This window comes from Belonocnema kinseyi, chromosome 4 (assembly GCF_010883055.1).
Source record: "Belonocnema kinseyi isolate 2016_QV_RU_SX_M_011 chromosome 4, B_treatae_v1, whole genome shotgun sequence".
NCBI lineage: Eukaryota > Metazoa > Arthropoda > Insecta > Hymenoptera > Cynipidae > Belonocnema > Belonocnema kinseyi.
Genome location: NC_046660.1, coordinates 87,945,456 through 87,963,291, shown reverse-complemented (window position 1 = coordinate 87,963,291; position 17,836 = coordinate 87,945,456). Strand labels below are relative to the sequence as shown.

Below are 17,836 nucleotides of genomic sequence, written 5' to 3'. Positions count from 1 at the left end.
AGGACCTGGCAGGACCATAATAGGTTCTCGCCATTAGTCCTGTTTTACACCTAAAAGTGCTGAAAGCGGAAATATGCAGCACTTAGAAGGACCAAACTAGGATCTTAATCTATTATAAATAAGCCCTGTATAGATCCTGCTTACACAAACTTAAGTCCTAAAATAGCAGGCTCAAAATAGGAACAAAATTTTGACTCGGGTATATATATTGTTTAAAATGTATTTATCTCACTTTTTCTCTATATGAACTAGGTTTTAATCGATGCATTGTTTTTCAGAAATTGTAGCACCAAATGGTTAAAAATAGTATTATGATACGCATATACGTATTGCGTTAAAAAGTTTATTGTCTTTTAACAAAGCAAAAATGCTTGCATATTTTAGGATGTATGTGTACTACGTAGAAGTAATCTCAAAATCCACCTATCTTCGAAATGATTGATAAAATCGACCAAACTAGATCTATTATTAATTTCTGCAAATCTTGAAGGAAGCTTGAAGTGCACTTAAGAAAAAATAATTCAGGTAAAAATTGGTTACTTAACAGTAGTTACTTAATGGTTTAGTTTGACTTTATGTTTGGGGAAAAAGTTACAATTCCTAATTATTTTTAATGATCAAGGCCTCATTTTACTCTTTGAAGCATTCTCTACGATTATATATTTGGGTCAATTTTATTAAAAAATTTATTTAGAAATCATATACTTATTATTGTTCGAAACAATGATAATTTAAATTTTAATAAACATCACACAAATAGAATTGTAGAGAATCCTTTGAAGAATAAAATGAGGCCAGTTTATAAAAATAATACATAAAGAATCAAAAAGGTAATTAGAGTTTCTTTGTCCAAAAATTTTACATTCGCATTTTATCTTCACGAGAAAAATATTCAATCTATCTATTTGTTAATGTTAGCAGTTGGTCACTTTTTTGTCATAGAATAACTTGTAAAGAAATTTAAATCGAATATTATAAGCAAAAATTCCATTTTTTATTTGGACTTGCGTATTAAGTTCAGTTTTATCTACACGCAGTTAAGTGGAATTTTAGACCAGTCAAATAATAATTTCCCAGAGTTATTAGTGCATCTATCATTAATTTATGTATGAGAAATAATTTAAAAACCCATAAAGAAGACACTGGGTAAGTCTTTAACTTAATCAGAAAAATTAAATTTGATATTTTTGTAATAAAATTACGAATTATTTGCTGTTTTGGTCATTTATATTTTAATCATTTTAAAATTTTGTATTTTCTCGAACATAAACTTTGCAAAAATTTCGGCTTTCAAAAATTCATCCAGAAGTTAAATTTACTTCGATATTATTGCGTTACTCCCAATTTTCAAATTACTGTAATCCTTATGTCTTTTTTAGTGATGGTTATAAAATTATTTCAATTCTTATTTCTTCCACAAGATTCACAAATTTTGATGAGACCATTAATTGTACTTTTGACATTATATATTCTTCGATCCAGATTTATTACCTGACCCACGTTGGGTCCACTTGTCGAATACTTGAATTTTTTTTGTGATTTCGATCTATTTTAGAATTTTTGATAATAGCAGCCTATAGAGTTATTAACTTTTTCTTACATTAATATGAATATGAGAAATAAAAGAAAAAATCTTCAAGAAAGCAGAGTAATTGTTATCTGCAAATTAGATTCTTGATCAGAAGAATTAAATTTTGTCTGTTTATTTATAATTACGAATTGTTTACTGCTTTGTTCATTTATATTTTATCCACTTGAAAATTTTGTATGTTTTCGGAAACACATTTTGCAAAAATTTTGGAATTGAAAAATTGATCCTAAAGTTAAATTTACTTAAATATAATTGCATCACTTCTAATTTTAATGAGACCAGCATCGATCTACTTGACTTGTACTTGTGATCTTATATAATCTTGAATCAAGATCCACATTGGTTTCACTTTCTGAGTAATTAAAATTTTTTAATTGTAATTTTGATCCGTTTTTGAAATTTTTGAATTCTATGTCATTCAAATATTAACTCCCTATAGAATTTTTTTCTTGCATTAATTTAGGTATGCCAAATAATAAAATGAAATCATTAAGAAGACAGAGTGAGTGTTATCTTCGAATTACATTTTAGATCAGAAGAATTAAATGTGGTCTTTTTTTCAATTAAATTAAGAATTGTTTGCTGCTTTGTTAATTCAGAATTCATTCACTTCAAGATTGGTTATTTCCTCGAAAATAAGCTTTTTCAAAAATTTCGGAATCAAAAGTCCATCTTGAAGTTTAATTTATTTAGATATAATTTTATCACTTCTAATTTGTAAGATTAATTTGGATAAAAACAGGAACGATCTGATTTAGTTGTACTTTTGATCTTATATAATCTTTTATCCATATTTATTACCTGACCCACATATGGTCCACTTGCCGAGTAAATACAATTTTTTATTTGTAATTTTGATATATTTTTTAAATTATGGAAATTCGGGCCATTCTAATAATAACGGCCTACAGAATTGTTAATTTTTTCTTACATTAATTTAGGTTTTAGGTCAGAAGAATTACATTTTGTACTTTTTTAACTAAATTATATATTATTTTCTGCTTTGGTAATTCATATTTTTTCCACTGTAAAATTTAATATTTTTTTCGAAAATAAATATGTAAAAATTTCGGTATGAAACATTCATACTGAAGTTCAACTTAGTTAGATAATATTTTGTCACTCCCAATTTCAAAATTACTTATATCTTAATATCTTTTCTTAGTGATTATTCTAAAGTATTTTGAATTTTGAAACCTCCCACAAGATTGACAAATTTTGATAAAACCAAGAACAAGCTGCTTTACTTGCAATTTTGAGTAATTAGCATTTTGTAACTGTAATAATTTTGATCTATTTTTGAAATTAAGTAATTTTAGGCCATTCAAATAATCAATGCCCGCAGTTATTAATTTTTTCTTACACTAATTAAGGCCTGAAAAATAATAAAATTAAGTTATAAAAAAGATGAGTAAATGTTATATGATAACTTTGAAATTATTTTAATCTTTATGTCCCTTTAAAGGGAATATTCTAAAGTATTTTGAATTTTGAATCCTCTCACAAAATTTACCATTTTTGACTTGTCAAGGAACTATCCTAGTTTAGTAAAATTTCTCCTTTTCTTGTTCTTAATTTTTTTACTATTAGAGCTAGGCAACCTAATATGAATGCATTTTATAAAATCAACATCCTAAATCCAAAATAGACGTTAATTTATATATTATAATTAAACAAACTATATTTCTGCTTTAGTTGCATTTTTGATCTTACATTTATAATCTTGGATTCAGATTTCGTATCTGACACAAATTGGGTTCACTTGCTGAGAAATAAAAATGGTGTCATTGAAATTTTCATCTATTTAAAAGAAGAAGATCTTGTCCATGAACTTACTGGGCATCGGTGGTAGTGACAAGAAGGAGTAGAAGAATTGAAGAAACAGAAGCGGAAGGCATGCCTGTTTCGCGGACCTCCTCCATTGTCAGTTTCCTCTTCAGCGCATTTTACACTGATAACCGGAAAGGCTTGGTGAGACCAAAAGGGCTTTCCGGTACCAGGCCCCGATCGTCGGTTGGAGAACAGTTTCGAAAAATCCGCCGATGACTGCCGCGATGACGAGTACCGACCGACTGGCTTTCTTGCTGTGATTTTGCAGAACGTGCAGAATCGGTTAGAGTAGATACTGGGCTAAGGGGTGGAAGTGAAAGAGGATGAGGAGGAAGAGTAAGAGAGTGTCGTGTGGGTACCAGAGGTAGTAGCAGTAGCAGCGGCAGCATCACTCCCACCCCTAGAAGATGAAGAAGAAGAAGGGGTGTAACATCGTGACGTCGTGATCGCAGTTGTTAAGGGGAGGTAACATGATGGAAGGGTTGAAAGTAGAATTGTATGAGAGACGTTCGAACTGGGGTGGTAATCCCTCTGGACTCCGTCACTGCCTCCAAGAGCCTCTAACCTCCACTAAATTTACCCCAATGCGGTATCTCGAGACTTTGTCTTCGTTCCTTAAAAAGTCATCTTTCTTCTCTTTCTTCTCTTTCATAGCCACGCTACTGGAGTAAATCGTGTTTGCTCTGGCGTTGATGTTACGAACTCCTTAGAGTCTATTGGAAAAACGGCACGTGCGGTTTTAGGTTTAGGAAACATTAGAGTAATTTTAAACACTTTTACAACTTTCCTTTGAAACTGAACTTCATTTATTCATTTCTTTACTTTTAAATTCTATATTTTCACTGTTTTCATATGATTTAAAGCTTCTTGGCAAATAGAAAGAGTTAAGAAGCATCTACCGTAAAATGGGACTAAGCGATCGTTTTTCTCTGGTTTTACAATAAAGTGCATCAAGAAATTTAAATTAGGTATTGATACTTCAAATAAAAAGAGATAAAAAATACCTTTCAACAATGTTCAAAAAGTAAAAAAATTATCACATTATAAGATGACTTACTTAGTTTTACGTAAGGTTAAGAATAAATCTAGGTAATGTTGCAAGTAACAATAGGCAGATTATTCAACGTTGTACTTGAATATTTTAATGCTTTTCAAGAAACAGAGCAAAAAAGTGATTAAGAACTACAACACTACATGTAAATAAAATTTTTTTAAAAAATTACCATCTTTACCTTATTATAATTGTATACTTTTAAAATTTAATGAAATTCTTTCAATCTGAAGTATTCAATAAATTCGATAAGATATCAATGTTCCCCGAAAAAAAAGCCAGGATTGATTAAAATCCAACTATTTTTTTCAATTGGCAAGAAGCGAAAATAAAAAAAAATCAATTTGATTTGAAGTTGTAAAATTAATTAGTTAACAAAGTGTAAAAAAATGTACGGGTACCGTTTTGGGAAATTGAACTGATCATTTTTAAGTGTCATTCTAGTAAGTCTTTTTACAAAATTTGAGCTGCGAACGAACACCTTAAAAATACTCTACATATGAACGATAAACAAACAGACATCCGACCAGGCGTATAAGAATTTCTGCCCAGGGCTACGAAACCCTAAAAATTTGAGGTCAAAGAAACTTTTATTTAAGAAAATATTAACCACCTAAACAAACACTAAAATTCAAATTCAAGTGGTTCTCCAAAAATAGGTCGCTCTTGAAAAAAGTAACTTAAAAAAATATTCCAAATTTTCTTTTTTTTTTATTAGTGCAGTTCATTGGCACACATAGAAGTAGCCCTGAAAATATTCGAGCTAAAATATTATATTCATGCGTTTATTTGAAAGAATTTGGAAAATTTCATCATAATCTAATACTTCTGTATGCACTCGTAGTTCCAGAGGGTGACTTTGGTTACGGGTAAGCTCCCTGATCATGGGCATACAGGGAAATTTGTTAAAATAATCGTTAATAATTGTTTAAACAAATATATTATTTATGAGAAAATTTTTTAATACTCATTCAGCTAGAAGGATTCCAAATCTGGGGTTCGATTACGTAACTTTCTCACTTCACTTCCACTTCAGTTTCAACGAAAAATAATTTGAAGAAACTATACAAAAATAAAACAATTGAATGTGCCAGTGGAAATGAATAAAAAGCTTATCCAATCGATCACCTGGGCCTAAAAAATTTCTTTCCGAACTGTTAAATTTGTCAACTTAGATTATTTTAAAATGAGTGAAGTTTACAGTTGACGTTAATTTTGAACTTCAAGAACATTCACTTCCAACCTCTTTCAACTCGAAATTATTCAACAATGAAGACTTTAAATTTGAGACTATGTAATTTAAATATTGAGATGTTTATTTTAAGGGATTCTTAGTCTCGGGCAGTAAAGCCCCGTATCCTGCCCGACTTTAAGCCTTACCCAAGCCGACTTTAACTTGTACCTTAGCAGCTAAGCCAGCTTTACCCCGCATTATAGACCACATTACCCCTACGCTAGTTGACTTCACATCATAGCCTAGCCGACTTTAACGTGTACTGTATTTAGTTCTCCACCCAAATTTACTCCGTGCCCTACCCAAATGTAACCTGTACCCTAGCAAAATTTACCCCGTCCTCTAGCCAACTTTACCCCGTACTCTACCTGAATTGACGTGTACCCTAGCCTACTTTACCCTGCACCCTTTACCTCGTACCCTAGCCAACTTTATCCCGTGTCTGTCCGACTATACCCCGTACCCTAGCGGTTAGGGTACGAGGTATAGTCGGACCTAGTCTACTTTATCCCATACCCTATTCTACTTTGTAACGTGCTTTAGCCGATTTTATTCTGCAACCTAGCCTAATGATAAGAAGTGAAGGGGGTGCAAGGGGAGGAGAAGAATTCGAAAGGAGGGGAAGTATAGGAGGGGGAAAGCTTAACGACATAAACTAATGCCTTAATAGGGTATGAATAGACTCATTTTTTAATACATAAGTGCATTCAACATTTATCGATTTTAAACATTTTCGACTTAAAAATATGAAACTGCTAAGACTAAGGAACTGTGCATATTTCAAAGGCTATTTTTTTTAAATATTGTAATTATTATAGCTTTAATGAGAAAATATTCTTTTTTTAAAGTTCTCAAATAAATGATACAATAGTGGAATGTTTCTTCAAAAGTTCGGATTATTTCAACAACAAAAAAGTCGAAAAAAAGTCGAAAGACTTGCACGATCTAAGGTCTGCTCATGTTGAAGAATATGTTTCTAAAATTAATAGTCACCAGTGCTCGAATTGACATGAAAATTAGGAACCTCCTTCTTTGACTTCACGGTGTCAATTATCGCTTAAAATGCAAGGGGCTAAATGCTAAACTAGTCTAAACAGAGTCGACTGAAGTAGGTAGGTATTGGATGTAGAGGCTGTGAATACGAGCAAAAGCGAGGCGAGAAGAGGTTTTCGCCTTCATCCCCTTCAACCTCTTCCGAGAAAACCGGCGAAACAGGGGGTAGTGCTAACTAGCGCGGTATTTGAAGCATTGCATTGAAGACCGGAGAAGACAAGAGAAGCAATAAAGAGAAGAAGAGAATGTCGCTCGATGCACTCGTATCGATCCTGAAAAATTGTGCCGCGAATAGAAAGCCGTTGTCGCGCTCTACGCCCTGGAGTGGCCACTCTCCTAGGAAGTGCTGGAGGTGGAGTACAAAAGGAAGAGAAGATTCAAGTCAAACAGGGCACACGGATGAGAGTAACTTATCTCTACTTAGAAGGGTTACTAACTAGAAAATCTGTCCTGTCCTTAACAAAATGATATTATTCAAAAAGAAATTATACCTACGAAATAGAATTGATATGACTCACGTGGGAGGTACTTTACCGACCTAGGCAAAGAAAAATCACTTAACCATTCTATGCGCATGTGCATTCATTATTTCGCCCCATGCGCCTTGTACAGCGCCGCCTGGAAAAGGCGAAGCGTTTTACGTTCTTGCGTGTTTCCAATAACTTGAATACGCCTCGACTTCGCCTTGTTTTTTCAAACTTAAGCTTTAACGTAAAAAGATTACTTCACATCCTTAGTGCATAATCTCGGTCTTTATTTCTGAAAAAGTATGATTATTCTCATTCTCAAAGAGAGATATTTTTCTAAATCAAAAAATGGGATTGGATCCATTGACGCCGTAAAATCGAGAAATTTCAAAAAGACTAAGGCAACAATCTTTACAGGGAACTTTTTCGCACTTTTGTAACCATATTTATTTCTACACTAAATATGTGTACTTCAAATTTAAAGAGAAGAAAAGATAATGTTGACTATTAATCACAATTTTGGTATAAGTAACCTTATACAGGGTGATTTTTTTAAGTTGAAACTTTTGCTTCATAACATTTTTTCATTGAGTGCCTATTTTGCGAGATATTTAAAAGTTTCAAGTTAAAACAATCCTAGACTGAGGTATATAAATACATATAATATACGTATGATATAATGTTGTTGAAAATAATGTAGAAAAGTTCACATTTTGGACAACATCGAGTGGGAAGCACGAGATACGTGATGAGAATGTACGTTAAATCCGAAGGAGCTTTAACAAAAGAGATATAATGATCAAGTTATAGTTGTCGATGCTTTGACCTTTAATTTTCACAACTGTGCACAAATGTGGCTGAAATACAAAATCCAATCAGTAAGCGCGAGAAGCAAAAGTCGCGCCCACTATGCGCGTTCAACCTTGCTAGCCGCACGCCCAGCGTGCAAAGAGAATGTACCCGCGCAGCGAGCAGATTTTAATAGTTAATATAATTAATAATTAATTTTTATAATTATTTAATATTATGATTAATAATTAATATTCTTAGGTAAGCGCCTAGTTTTTATGTGGACTGATTGTTATTAATATACTTTGTTTTTTACTATGAAATCAAATTTGTTTAATTTTATAGGTAAAAAGAGCATCGAATTCTGCGTTGAATAAAACCAAGAGAAAAGGTTTTCATCAATTCGCTAATAGGATATTCTATGAAACGTAGTTTCGTCCATATTTTTGAATAGCATTTTGTTAAATTATGAGAGATTTTCAACATTTTATGACTCTTTTAAACCCATTTTGTGCAGATATTAAGACATTAGTTTGTTATTTAAAAATTAATTTTAGATATTGAAACTCTGGAATTTTAGCTTCAAAGTAAGATATAGAAAATCTAAAAATGTTCTATTGTTTTTGGAGTTATTAAAAATTGAATAAAGTGGCGTTACAGGATTGAAAAATCCTAAAATTTAGGCTCATTTTGCGAAAAATTTAAAGACCTTCCAACCACAATTTAAAATTCAGCAACTTCAGATTAATAAGCTTTTAAAATTTAACACGTTAAAGTTACATAAAAGCCTTCAAAATGTTAAATTTAAACCGTAAACTTTAAACAATATACAATTTGAAAAGTTATAAATTAAAAAATTTAACTAATGACTAAATAATTTAGTTAATAAATTAACTATTTTTTAACTAACTCATTATTCAATTTAAACCCAAAAAGTAAAAAATTATACAACTTTGAATTTAAAAGTTAAAAATTAAATTACTATAATTTAAATACATTCAAAACGTTTCATTGAATCATTTAAAATTGAAGAATTTATTTTGAAAAAATCCTGTAAAACATTATCTCCAACCAATTCTTCTTGCATGAAAGAATACCACAAAAAGTTTACAAATAAATAATTTCTAATTTGTGATTCAAAAGTCTATCATTAAAGCCTGCCAACTTCAGCAATTTCAAAATGAACCGTTTACAAATGTTCATTTAGGATTTTAATTAGAAATTTTACAACTAAATTTACAAATTTTTCAAATATATTTATTCAAATTATAATCAAGTTTCTTGAATATTTGGATAATTACGATTATTGAGACATATTCTAAATACTACTAAATACTACAGCTTCTAAAAAAGAATGATTTTGAATTAGAAGGCTTAAAAACAACCAAATAAAGTTTAGAATGAAGCATTCATTACTTGTAAAATTTAAAACTGAAAAATTCCAAACTGAACTCGTTAAAAATTAACATATGTACTGTGAGTCTTTAAAATTGAATAGTTCTGAATTTAAAATTTTCTTACTCCAAATCAGTGCTATAGAATAATAAATAATAATAAGGATATTAGTCGTAAAAATAAGCCCTACCAATTTTATCAAATTATCTACAAATCTTTCTCTATGGGAAAGCGAAAATTGTCAAATAGTGGCATGAGTCCAAAACTCCGAGGCCCGAATTTCAGAATCTTACAATTATTATGAAAATCCGTTATGCAATATTGCAAGATCGCAGGTTTTTGATGAAATTTCTGAAATGAATATTCCAAGTACAATATCTTCAAGTATCTTGAAAACTTAATCAGGGGGGACTGAACTTATAAGATGGTTAAGTTCTTCAACCTCTTATCACCATGATTAAAGAAGCATAATCAGCATTCAGCAACTATATGTGAAATTGTGTAGTCTATATAAGTGACATACATGTATATTGTATAGGCACATGTTCATAATCAAGGATAGGTAAGAGATGGGCAAAGGGGGAGAGTGAAAAAAGCGGGGGTATATAGATAAGTGTCTTCTGTTTAATGTGCATGTGTTTGTGTCCCTGCGCGCGCCTGCAGTTCTTCGTACAATGTCCGCAATTATAATCGTTAGGGCGTCTAAGAGGAAGAGGAACGAAGAAGATCGAAGCCACGTGGGGTGAGGAAACAGTCTTCAATTCGACTCTGCGAATCAACTTTTCCTATCACATACTCAAACTTTTACCTGAACGATGTACGTTTCACTAAAATAAGTTTAATATCAAACTTTTTAAACATTTAAATTTATTTTTAATACAAGACAATTGAAGAGGAAACCAACTTAGTATATCATACAGAGCCTTAAGGTGTTATCTCCATGCGATTTGCCATACTTTTGAGCAACAAAGTTCTATCTTAAAATTGATTGATTTACTTCTCTAAAGTTCTTTGCCGAAATAGGTAACAAATTTTATTTTATTTTAATCGAAACTTTTTCTATTAATTAAAAATAAATTAATAGTAACATATCAAGACCAAGAATATCACTGGATCTCTCTTACAAATATTTTCAAGTGTTTTTTAACTAGAAAAAAATGATTTTTTAAAGAATTACCCTATTGTATCAAACATTTTGCAATTATTATAAACAAGAGCATTAGTCGGAAAAAATGCTAAGGACATTAGCGGAGTCCTTACTAAGATGTCTCCAGGTGTGTTTAAACACCAAAAATATGAAGAACAAATTACCAGCAGAGGATTCATTACACAGCCACACAAAAAAAGTGTGCGGACCTGGTAACAAGACACACGTATTCCTATGGATTTTGGGGCGCTGAATTCAAATTCGGTATCAAAAATCACCCATCACGTCATGGTTGAGCCATAACCTCAAAAAATGATGAAAAATCATGCACTGAGGCAAATATTTTTCAAAATAATGCCAGTGAGGCAAATTTTCACTTCAAAAACATGTCGACAACTGTGAAGGATCAACCCTTGTCTGATATCAACTTATTTAATATAACTTTACCCAACAGAACCTGACCTCAACTAACCTGAATTAACAGAAATTTATTGAACTACACGTAAAGCTCTGGAAGCATATTTTCCCAGTAGCAAATGCGTGCTACATCGAATGGGTCAACTCGAGCCTAACCTAGAAATAAATCTAACCTAGCCTAACCTAACCCAACCTAACCTCACGAAACACAATTAAACTGATTGTGTTGTCCCGTTGTGTTTGCGGTACCGTTTGAATCAGCTTGGGCTTAACCTGCAAAGAGGTCAACCCTATCCTAACCTAAAAAAACCTAACCTAACCTAACTTAACTTCACGTAACGCAATTAAACTCATTGTGTTATCCCGTTGTGTTTGCAGTACCGTTTCATTCAGCTTCGGCTTAACCTACATAGAGGTTTAACCTATCCTAACCTAACAAAACCTGACCTAACATAACCTAGCCGAATGAAATTCAACCACACGTGTAGCTATGTAAGGTTACGGTTCTCAGTCTTAAATGTGTGCTATATTTAATAGGTTAACCCGATCTTAACCTACAAATGAATCTAACTTAACATAACCTAACGAAATCTTGCTTAACGCAACACAACTTAACTTAAGTGTTCCCGTTGTAACACAATAAAATTTATTTCATTGTACCACGGGTGGTTAAAAATTTAGACGCACATACATTACTCATTTTAAGAAACTTACGCTTACATAGCTGCACATACGCTTACATAGCTACACATGTGTTTGAATTTCATTCGGCTAGGTTAGGTTTTGTTAGGTTAGGATAGGTTAAGTCTCTATGTAGGTTAAGCCGAAGCTGATTGAAATGGTACCGCAAACACAACGGAACAACACAATGAGTTTAATTGTGTTACGTGAAGTTAAGTTAGGTTAGGTCAGGTTTTTTTAGGTTAGGATAGGTTTGACCTCTTTGCAGGTTAAGCCCAAGCTGATTCAAACGGTACCGCAAACACAACGGGACAACACAATCAGTTTAATTGTGTTTCGTGAGGTTAGGTTAGGTTAGGCTAGGTTAGATTTATTTCTAGGTTAGGCTCGAGTTGACCCATTCGATGTAGCACATCGGCGTGAAGTTGGCACAGCAACTATGAAAAAACCTAGTGTTATCATATGGAATCGTTTGGTGGTCGCTTGTTGGTGTTTGGTAGCCCATTTTTGACGTTTGGTGGTCAAAATTGAAAAAGTTATCGAATTTTCAAATTTGGGGTGCCAACTTCACGCTAGCACCTCACTTTTTAATATTTTTAACATTTTCTTACGGGAATCGTTTGGTGGTCGATTGATGGTGTTTGGTAGTCCACTTTTCACGTTTGGTGGTCAAAATTGAAAAATATATGGAACTTTGAAAAAATGACCAGCACCCCAAAATTTTACTATTTTGAATTTTGTTTCCACCAAGCGCTCCAAAATCGTTTGGTGGTAATTGGTAGTCCACTTTTATCGTTCAACAATTAAAAATAACGGAATTATTGTAATTTTTATAAATTTAAAAAAAATAACAAGTGTCAGCGCGCATATGTTTACGCGCACGCGGTCCCGCGGCGTACTCGTGTACTAGTTCTAAAACTAAAGAATGCCAGAAATACGACAGAAGATTAAAAAAAAAAAAAACAGAAGTAGCGATTAAACGACCAGAGCTGACTGTCGAGAGAATATACCCAAATTTGAAAAAGCGCAGTCATTGGACCGATTGAACTCTATTTCAAGATCGAATTTTTCATTACTGAAATATTCTAGTATTTTATTAATTTATTAAGGATACTGCCCTGCACATTACTGAAAACCAACTTCACACTTGTGAAAACTATCTGTATTGTCTATATAAAATACTCAACTAATGTTATCATTGCCGCAATTAATGTTCCACGTTGAAAAAACAAACCCACTCGATACTACTTTGCTTTATTTATTTTGTGTCGCATGACGTAAGAAAATTGAGTTTCTTTCAGAATCTCTAAAGTGATCATCGTATATTTTTATATAATGATTCTCTCCAGTAAGGCCCTTCCCGTATGAGATATATGGCAGCTAATAAATAATGTATCGTTTAATTAGGGAAGACAACGCATGTTAACTAAATGGTGGTACACATAATAAAAAATTTTATTGTGTACAAAAATTACTTAAATATAACTTTATTTCTTTTTCTTAAAATATAAAATTGCTGTTGTTAATTTTAAAAAAACTGTTTTTATATAGTATTCCATAAAAATAATATCACATATGTTATATTAATTCTATGTCACATATTCTTTTTGTGAACTTAGGAATTAGTCAACATAGTATTTTATGTTTAACTGTTTATAATAAGTTATATTGGAAAGTAAAAGTTAAAGTAAAAGCTACAATGGAAATTTGACCTTTTAGTCGACCTTGCCTTAAAGGTTTTGGATCTATGTTTCAACCTCAAAATTCGATTTCCTTATTTTACTCTATAAATATTATAATTAGATATTTTTTCGCTCTGTAGCGATACTCATTTTTCAAATATGATTATGAATTTATGAAGTAAACCGAAGAGATTAAATGTTGACGTTAGAACATCGATCGAACATCCTTAAAATCTAAAACTCCGTAAAGCGTTGATAAAGTATCAAAATTAATTCCTTATTATATAAACTTCTTACGTTTTTTTGTACGTAATTTCTTACGTTTAAAGAATACTGCAACTTAAAAAGTAAATTAACCGCGTTTAAATTTAGGCTAAAGCTAATCTTTGGTTTAAACGGAGTTCGGACTTAACTTCTACTACATATTTAGAACAAAAAAGTAGATTTTTCAATTTCAAAAAATAAAGAGAAACTAAGAAAAAATGTAATTAAACCTCAATGTTCTTGGATAAAAGTTTTCAGTCGCCAAGTGTTAACAAAAAACAGGAAGAAGTTCCGCATAAGCTAAATTGCCATCCTAATTCCAAGCATTATCATTAGAATTTACAGGCAAAAGTTGGAGTTGATTTTCTACGAAAACAAAATCTGCGTTTGAATAGTCGAATCCTGCCTCTGGACCTTATTTCGAATTCAGAAAGGAGAAATTATTGTTAATCTCCTCCACCCTGATCTGAGAAGTAGAGTTCAATCCGTCCACTGACTGTGGCTTTTTCAAATTTGGGTCTATTCTCTCGACACTCAGCTCTGGTCGTTTAATCGCGTCTTCTGTGTTTTTTTTACTTCTGTCGTATTTCTGGCATTCTTTAGTTTTAAAACTTTCGCGTCAATGACAAGTACACGAGTACGCCGCGGGACCGCATGTGCGAAAACATATGCGCGCTGACACTTGTTATTTTTTTAGAAATTTATAAAAATTACAAATTTCGTTATTTTTAATTGTTGACGAAAAAAATTGGACTACCAATTACCACCAAACGATTTTGGAGCAATTGGTGGAAACAAAATTCAAAATAGTAAAATTTTGGGGTGCTGGTCATTTTTTTCAAAGTTCCATATATTTTTCAATTTTGACCACCAAACGTAAAAAGTGGACTACCAAACACCACCAACCGACCACCAAACGATTCCCGCAAGAAAATGTTAAAAATATTAAAAAGTGGGGTGCTAGCGTGAAGTTAGCACCCCAAATTTGAAAATTTGATAACTTTTTCAATTTTGACCACCAAACGTCAAAAGTGGGCTACCAAACACCAACATACGACTAACAAACGATTCCATATGATAAAACTAGTTTTTTTCATAATTGCTGTGCCAACTTCTCGTCGATATGTAGCACACATTTGCTACTGGGAAAATACGCTTCCAGAGCTTTACGAGTAGTTCAATAAATTTCAGTTAATTCAGGTTAGGTGAGGTCAGGTTCTGTTGGGTAAAGTTATGTTAAATAAGTTGATATCAGGCAAGGGTTGATCCTTCACAGTTGTCGACATGTTTTTGAAGTGAAAATTTGCATCACTGGCATTATTTTGAAATTTATTTGCCTCAGTGCATGATTTTTCGTCATTTTTTGATGTTATGGCTCAACCATGACGTGATGGGTGATTTTTGATACCGAATTTGAATTCAACGCCCGAAATCCATAAGAATACGTGTGTCTTGTTACCAGATCTGCACACTTTTTTTGTGTGGCTGTGTTATCATTCAACTCCCTAGAACTCTCACTAGTAAATAATTAATAAACTAAATATTGTTACTATCCCTTTCACGCCGATTTCTTGACACAAAATAATCCAGTATATTATAGATTTCCAATCTGTGCCGTTTTTATATAAAAAAACTGAAAGTCCTATCGAAAAACTAAAGCTACCCCCTAATTTGTCTCGGCAATACCCCTAGGTGTTTTTCGATTTAGTGAAAAAAAATGTTTCAGCTTTGTTTAAAAACTTTGAATTGTTCTCCCCAACTATTAAATAAATTTAAAAAATTTTTAAAAATGTGATTGTCAAAAACATTTTGTTTAGCCTGAATCAATATTTAGGGGTATATTGTGGATATTGGCTTTAGTTTTTCGATAAAAGTTTGTTTTTTTTTATAAAAAAAACCACAATTTGTAAATCTATATGCTTGATTATATATTAGCAAGGAAGGAATATTGGGGAGACGTTTAAATTAAATTCTTGACATTACTAAAAATTTATTTTTATTATTTATGCTTCAAAGTACATTATATTTCAGCAATTAACTTTAAGTCTTTTCTCATGATTGTTTAATAAATACCGAAAAACTATATACAACATTATTGCTTTAAAAAAATGTTGTTTGCCTAAATAGAAAAACCCTAGGGACATTGCCAAGATGAATCCAGGGTTGGCTTTAGTTTTTCGACAGAACTGTTTTGCATTAGGCGCCTTTCAAGAGATACGTGACTCATTTTTCTCAAATCTTTGACCCCCCTTTCCTCCCTGAACCCCTGTATAATACTTTTTCTATATTAAATATTGTGTATGTAAGTCTAATTATGTCGTAACTCTCGAGGTGATTCCCCACCTAAAGGTTGTGTTTAAATATTTTAGACCTGGGAAAATGTTAATAACTTTATAATTGTTTTAATCAATTTATTTATCACAATAGTAGAAAAAATCATTCTTGCAACTTTTTTACTGATAGTTTTGTTTATAATATTTGTACAATGTTCTATAACAATGTATTTGCTTAAAAAATCATTCTTTGTTCTAATTAAATTTTAATTTGGATGATTTAGAATTGAAAGTTTGGGTTTTTACTTACAAAATCATCAAAATTTTAGAATTTTTATTTATACGTCTTTCAAATTAAAGAGTTTTCAATTATAAATCTATAAAATTGAAGAATTTTAAATTGAACATTTCAGAAATTGAAGAGTTTTCAATGGTAAAAATTGAAGAATTTTTATTTATGCATATTTTTAAAATTGAATAGTTTCCAATTGAAATTTATCAAAATTGAATCACATCAAAACTACATAACTTTAAATCGGACAAATTCAAAATAAAATGAACTTCAGTGATTTTAAACTATAAACTTTTGAAACTAAACAATAAGTTCGCCAACTTGATAACTTCTTCATTGCTTCTAATTCCAGGTGGAATAAAATCTTATACTCAATTAAAGTTACAGATTACTGAAAGCCGATAAAAATTTAAACTATGAAAGCTAATGTTGATATTTCTATTTGAATTTATGATTATTAATTATATTTTAAAGTACTTTAAATTGAAGCATATAGTTAAATGTGATTATTGGCCAATCAAAATAATAATGTGTAATAAGCGCGCGTACGGCGTTTTTTTTGCTATAGTACTGAGTATACTATACGATGTTAGGAACATTATTTATCAAATTTAAAGATTAATAGAGTAATTATATTGTCATAAATCTCTATAAATATTTCTTAAATTACTTTTGAGAAAATATTCAGGTGCATGTTTGAAATGCACTCTTGTCTCCACGAATGCGAGAGGAGGGTCTTGGCGTCAGAGTGCTCTCAACAGTTGACAAAGCCTGCCTAATTACATTGTGTCGCATGCCTAACGGCGCAATGCTGAATCGAAAGGGGCCTTTATTGTGGATTTTCGAAGAATAGGTAAAAATAGACTGTATAGAAATTTATCAGAGCAGACTTGCGTCCAGTTAGGGCATTGTCTAGACTAGACCGTCTAATCTAGAAGGTGTTTTCGGGACCAAATCGGGTGCTGGCTAACCCGTTGTTACCAAAAAAAATTTTAAATATCAATACAAAATATCTTTCTCTACATTTCCAAAAATAGCCAGGGTGCATAAAAGTACTACTAACTAAACATACCAAACAAACTTCTAAGTATTGTATTTCAATATTTTTTTTACATTTCCAAAAGGAGCCAGGGTATTTAAAAGTATCAAAAATGAAAAAGGAACAATAGAAAAAACTGAATTTTTTTCCTCATTATTTAGTCAGCCTTTTCAAACCTTAATCGGGTGCTGGTTAGCCTATTAGCACCAACAAAATTTCCTAAGTGTTGAATCCAAATATTTTTTGCACATTTCTTAAATATCCAGAGTGTTTAAAAGTTAAAGAAAAAGAAAAATGAACCTGATAGACTAGCCAGCACCCTATCAGGACCTGCAAAGGCTGAATAGATGATAAGGAAAATAATAATTTTATTTTAGAGTTCATTTTCCATTTTCATTTTCTATGCTTTCAAATACCCTGACTCTTTTTGGAAATGTACACAAAATATTTGGATGAGACACTTACAAATTTTTTTGGTATACCCTGTTAGCCAGCAGCAGACTCTACATTATACGACGTAGACAATGCCTTAATAGAAAGGAAGTCTGCCGCTATAATTTTTTATACGGGCTAATGGAAAAACATAAAGCATTGAATACAAATATTCAAAATATTCTCCTTCTTATAACTT

General features: G+C 31.7%; 1 protein-coding gene across 1 annotated transcript in view; it reads right to left on the bottom strand.

The window, feature by feature from the left end:
* Nucleotides 1-3,700, bottom strand: part of LOC117170996 (laminin subunit beta-1-like) — a 78,301-nt gene extending 74,601 nt beyond the window's left edge. The window contains exon 1 of the mRNA XM_033358041.1: nucleotides 3,428-3,700. Within this exon, the coding sequence (XP_033213932.1) occupies nucleotides 3,428-3,513 (86 nt within the window). The 5' untranslated portion in view covers nucleotides 3,514-3,700. The remainder of the gene's footprint in view (nucleotides 1-3,427) is intronic.
* Between the last annotated feature and the right edge of the window lie 14,136 nt (nucleotides 3,701-17,836).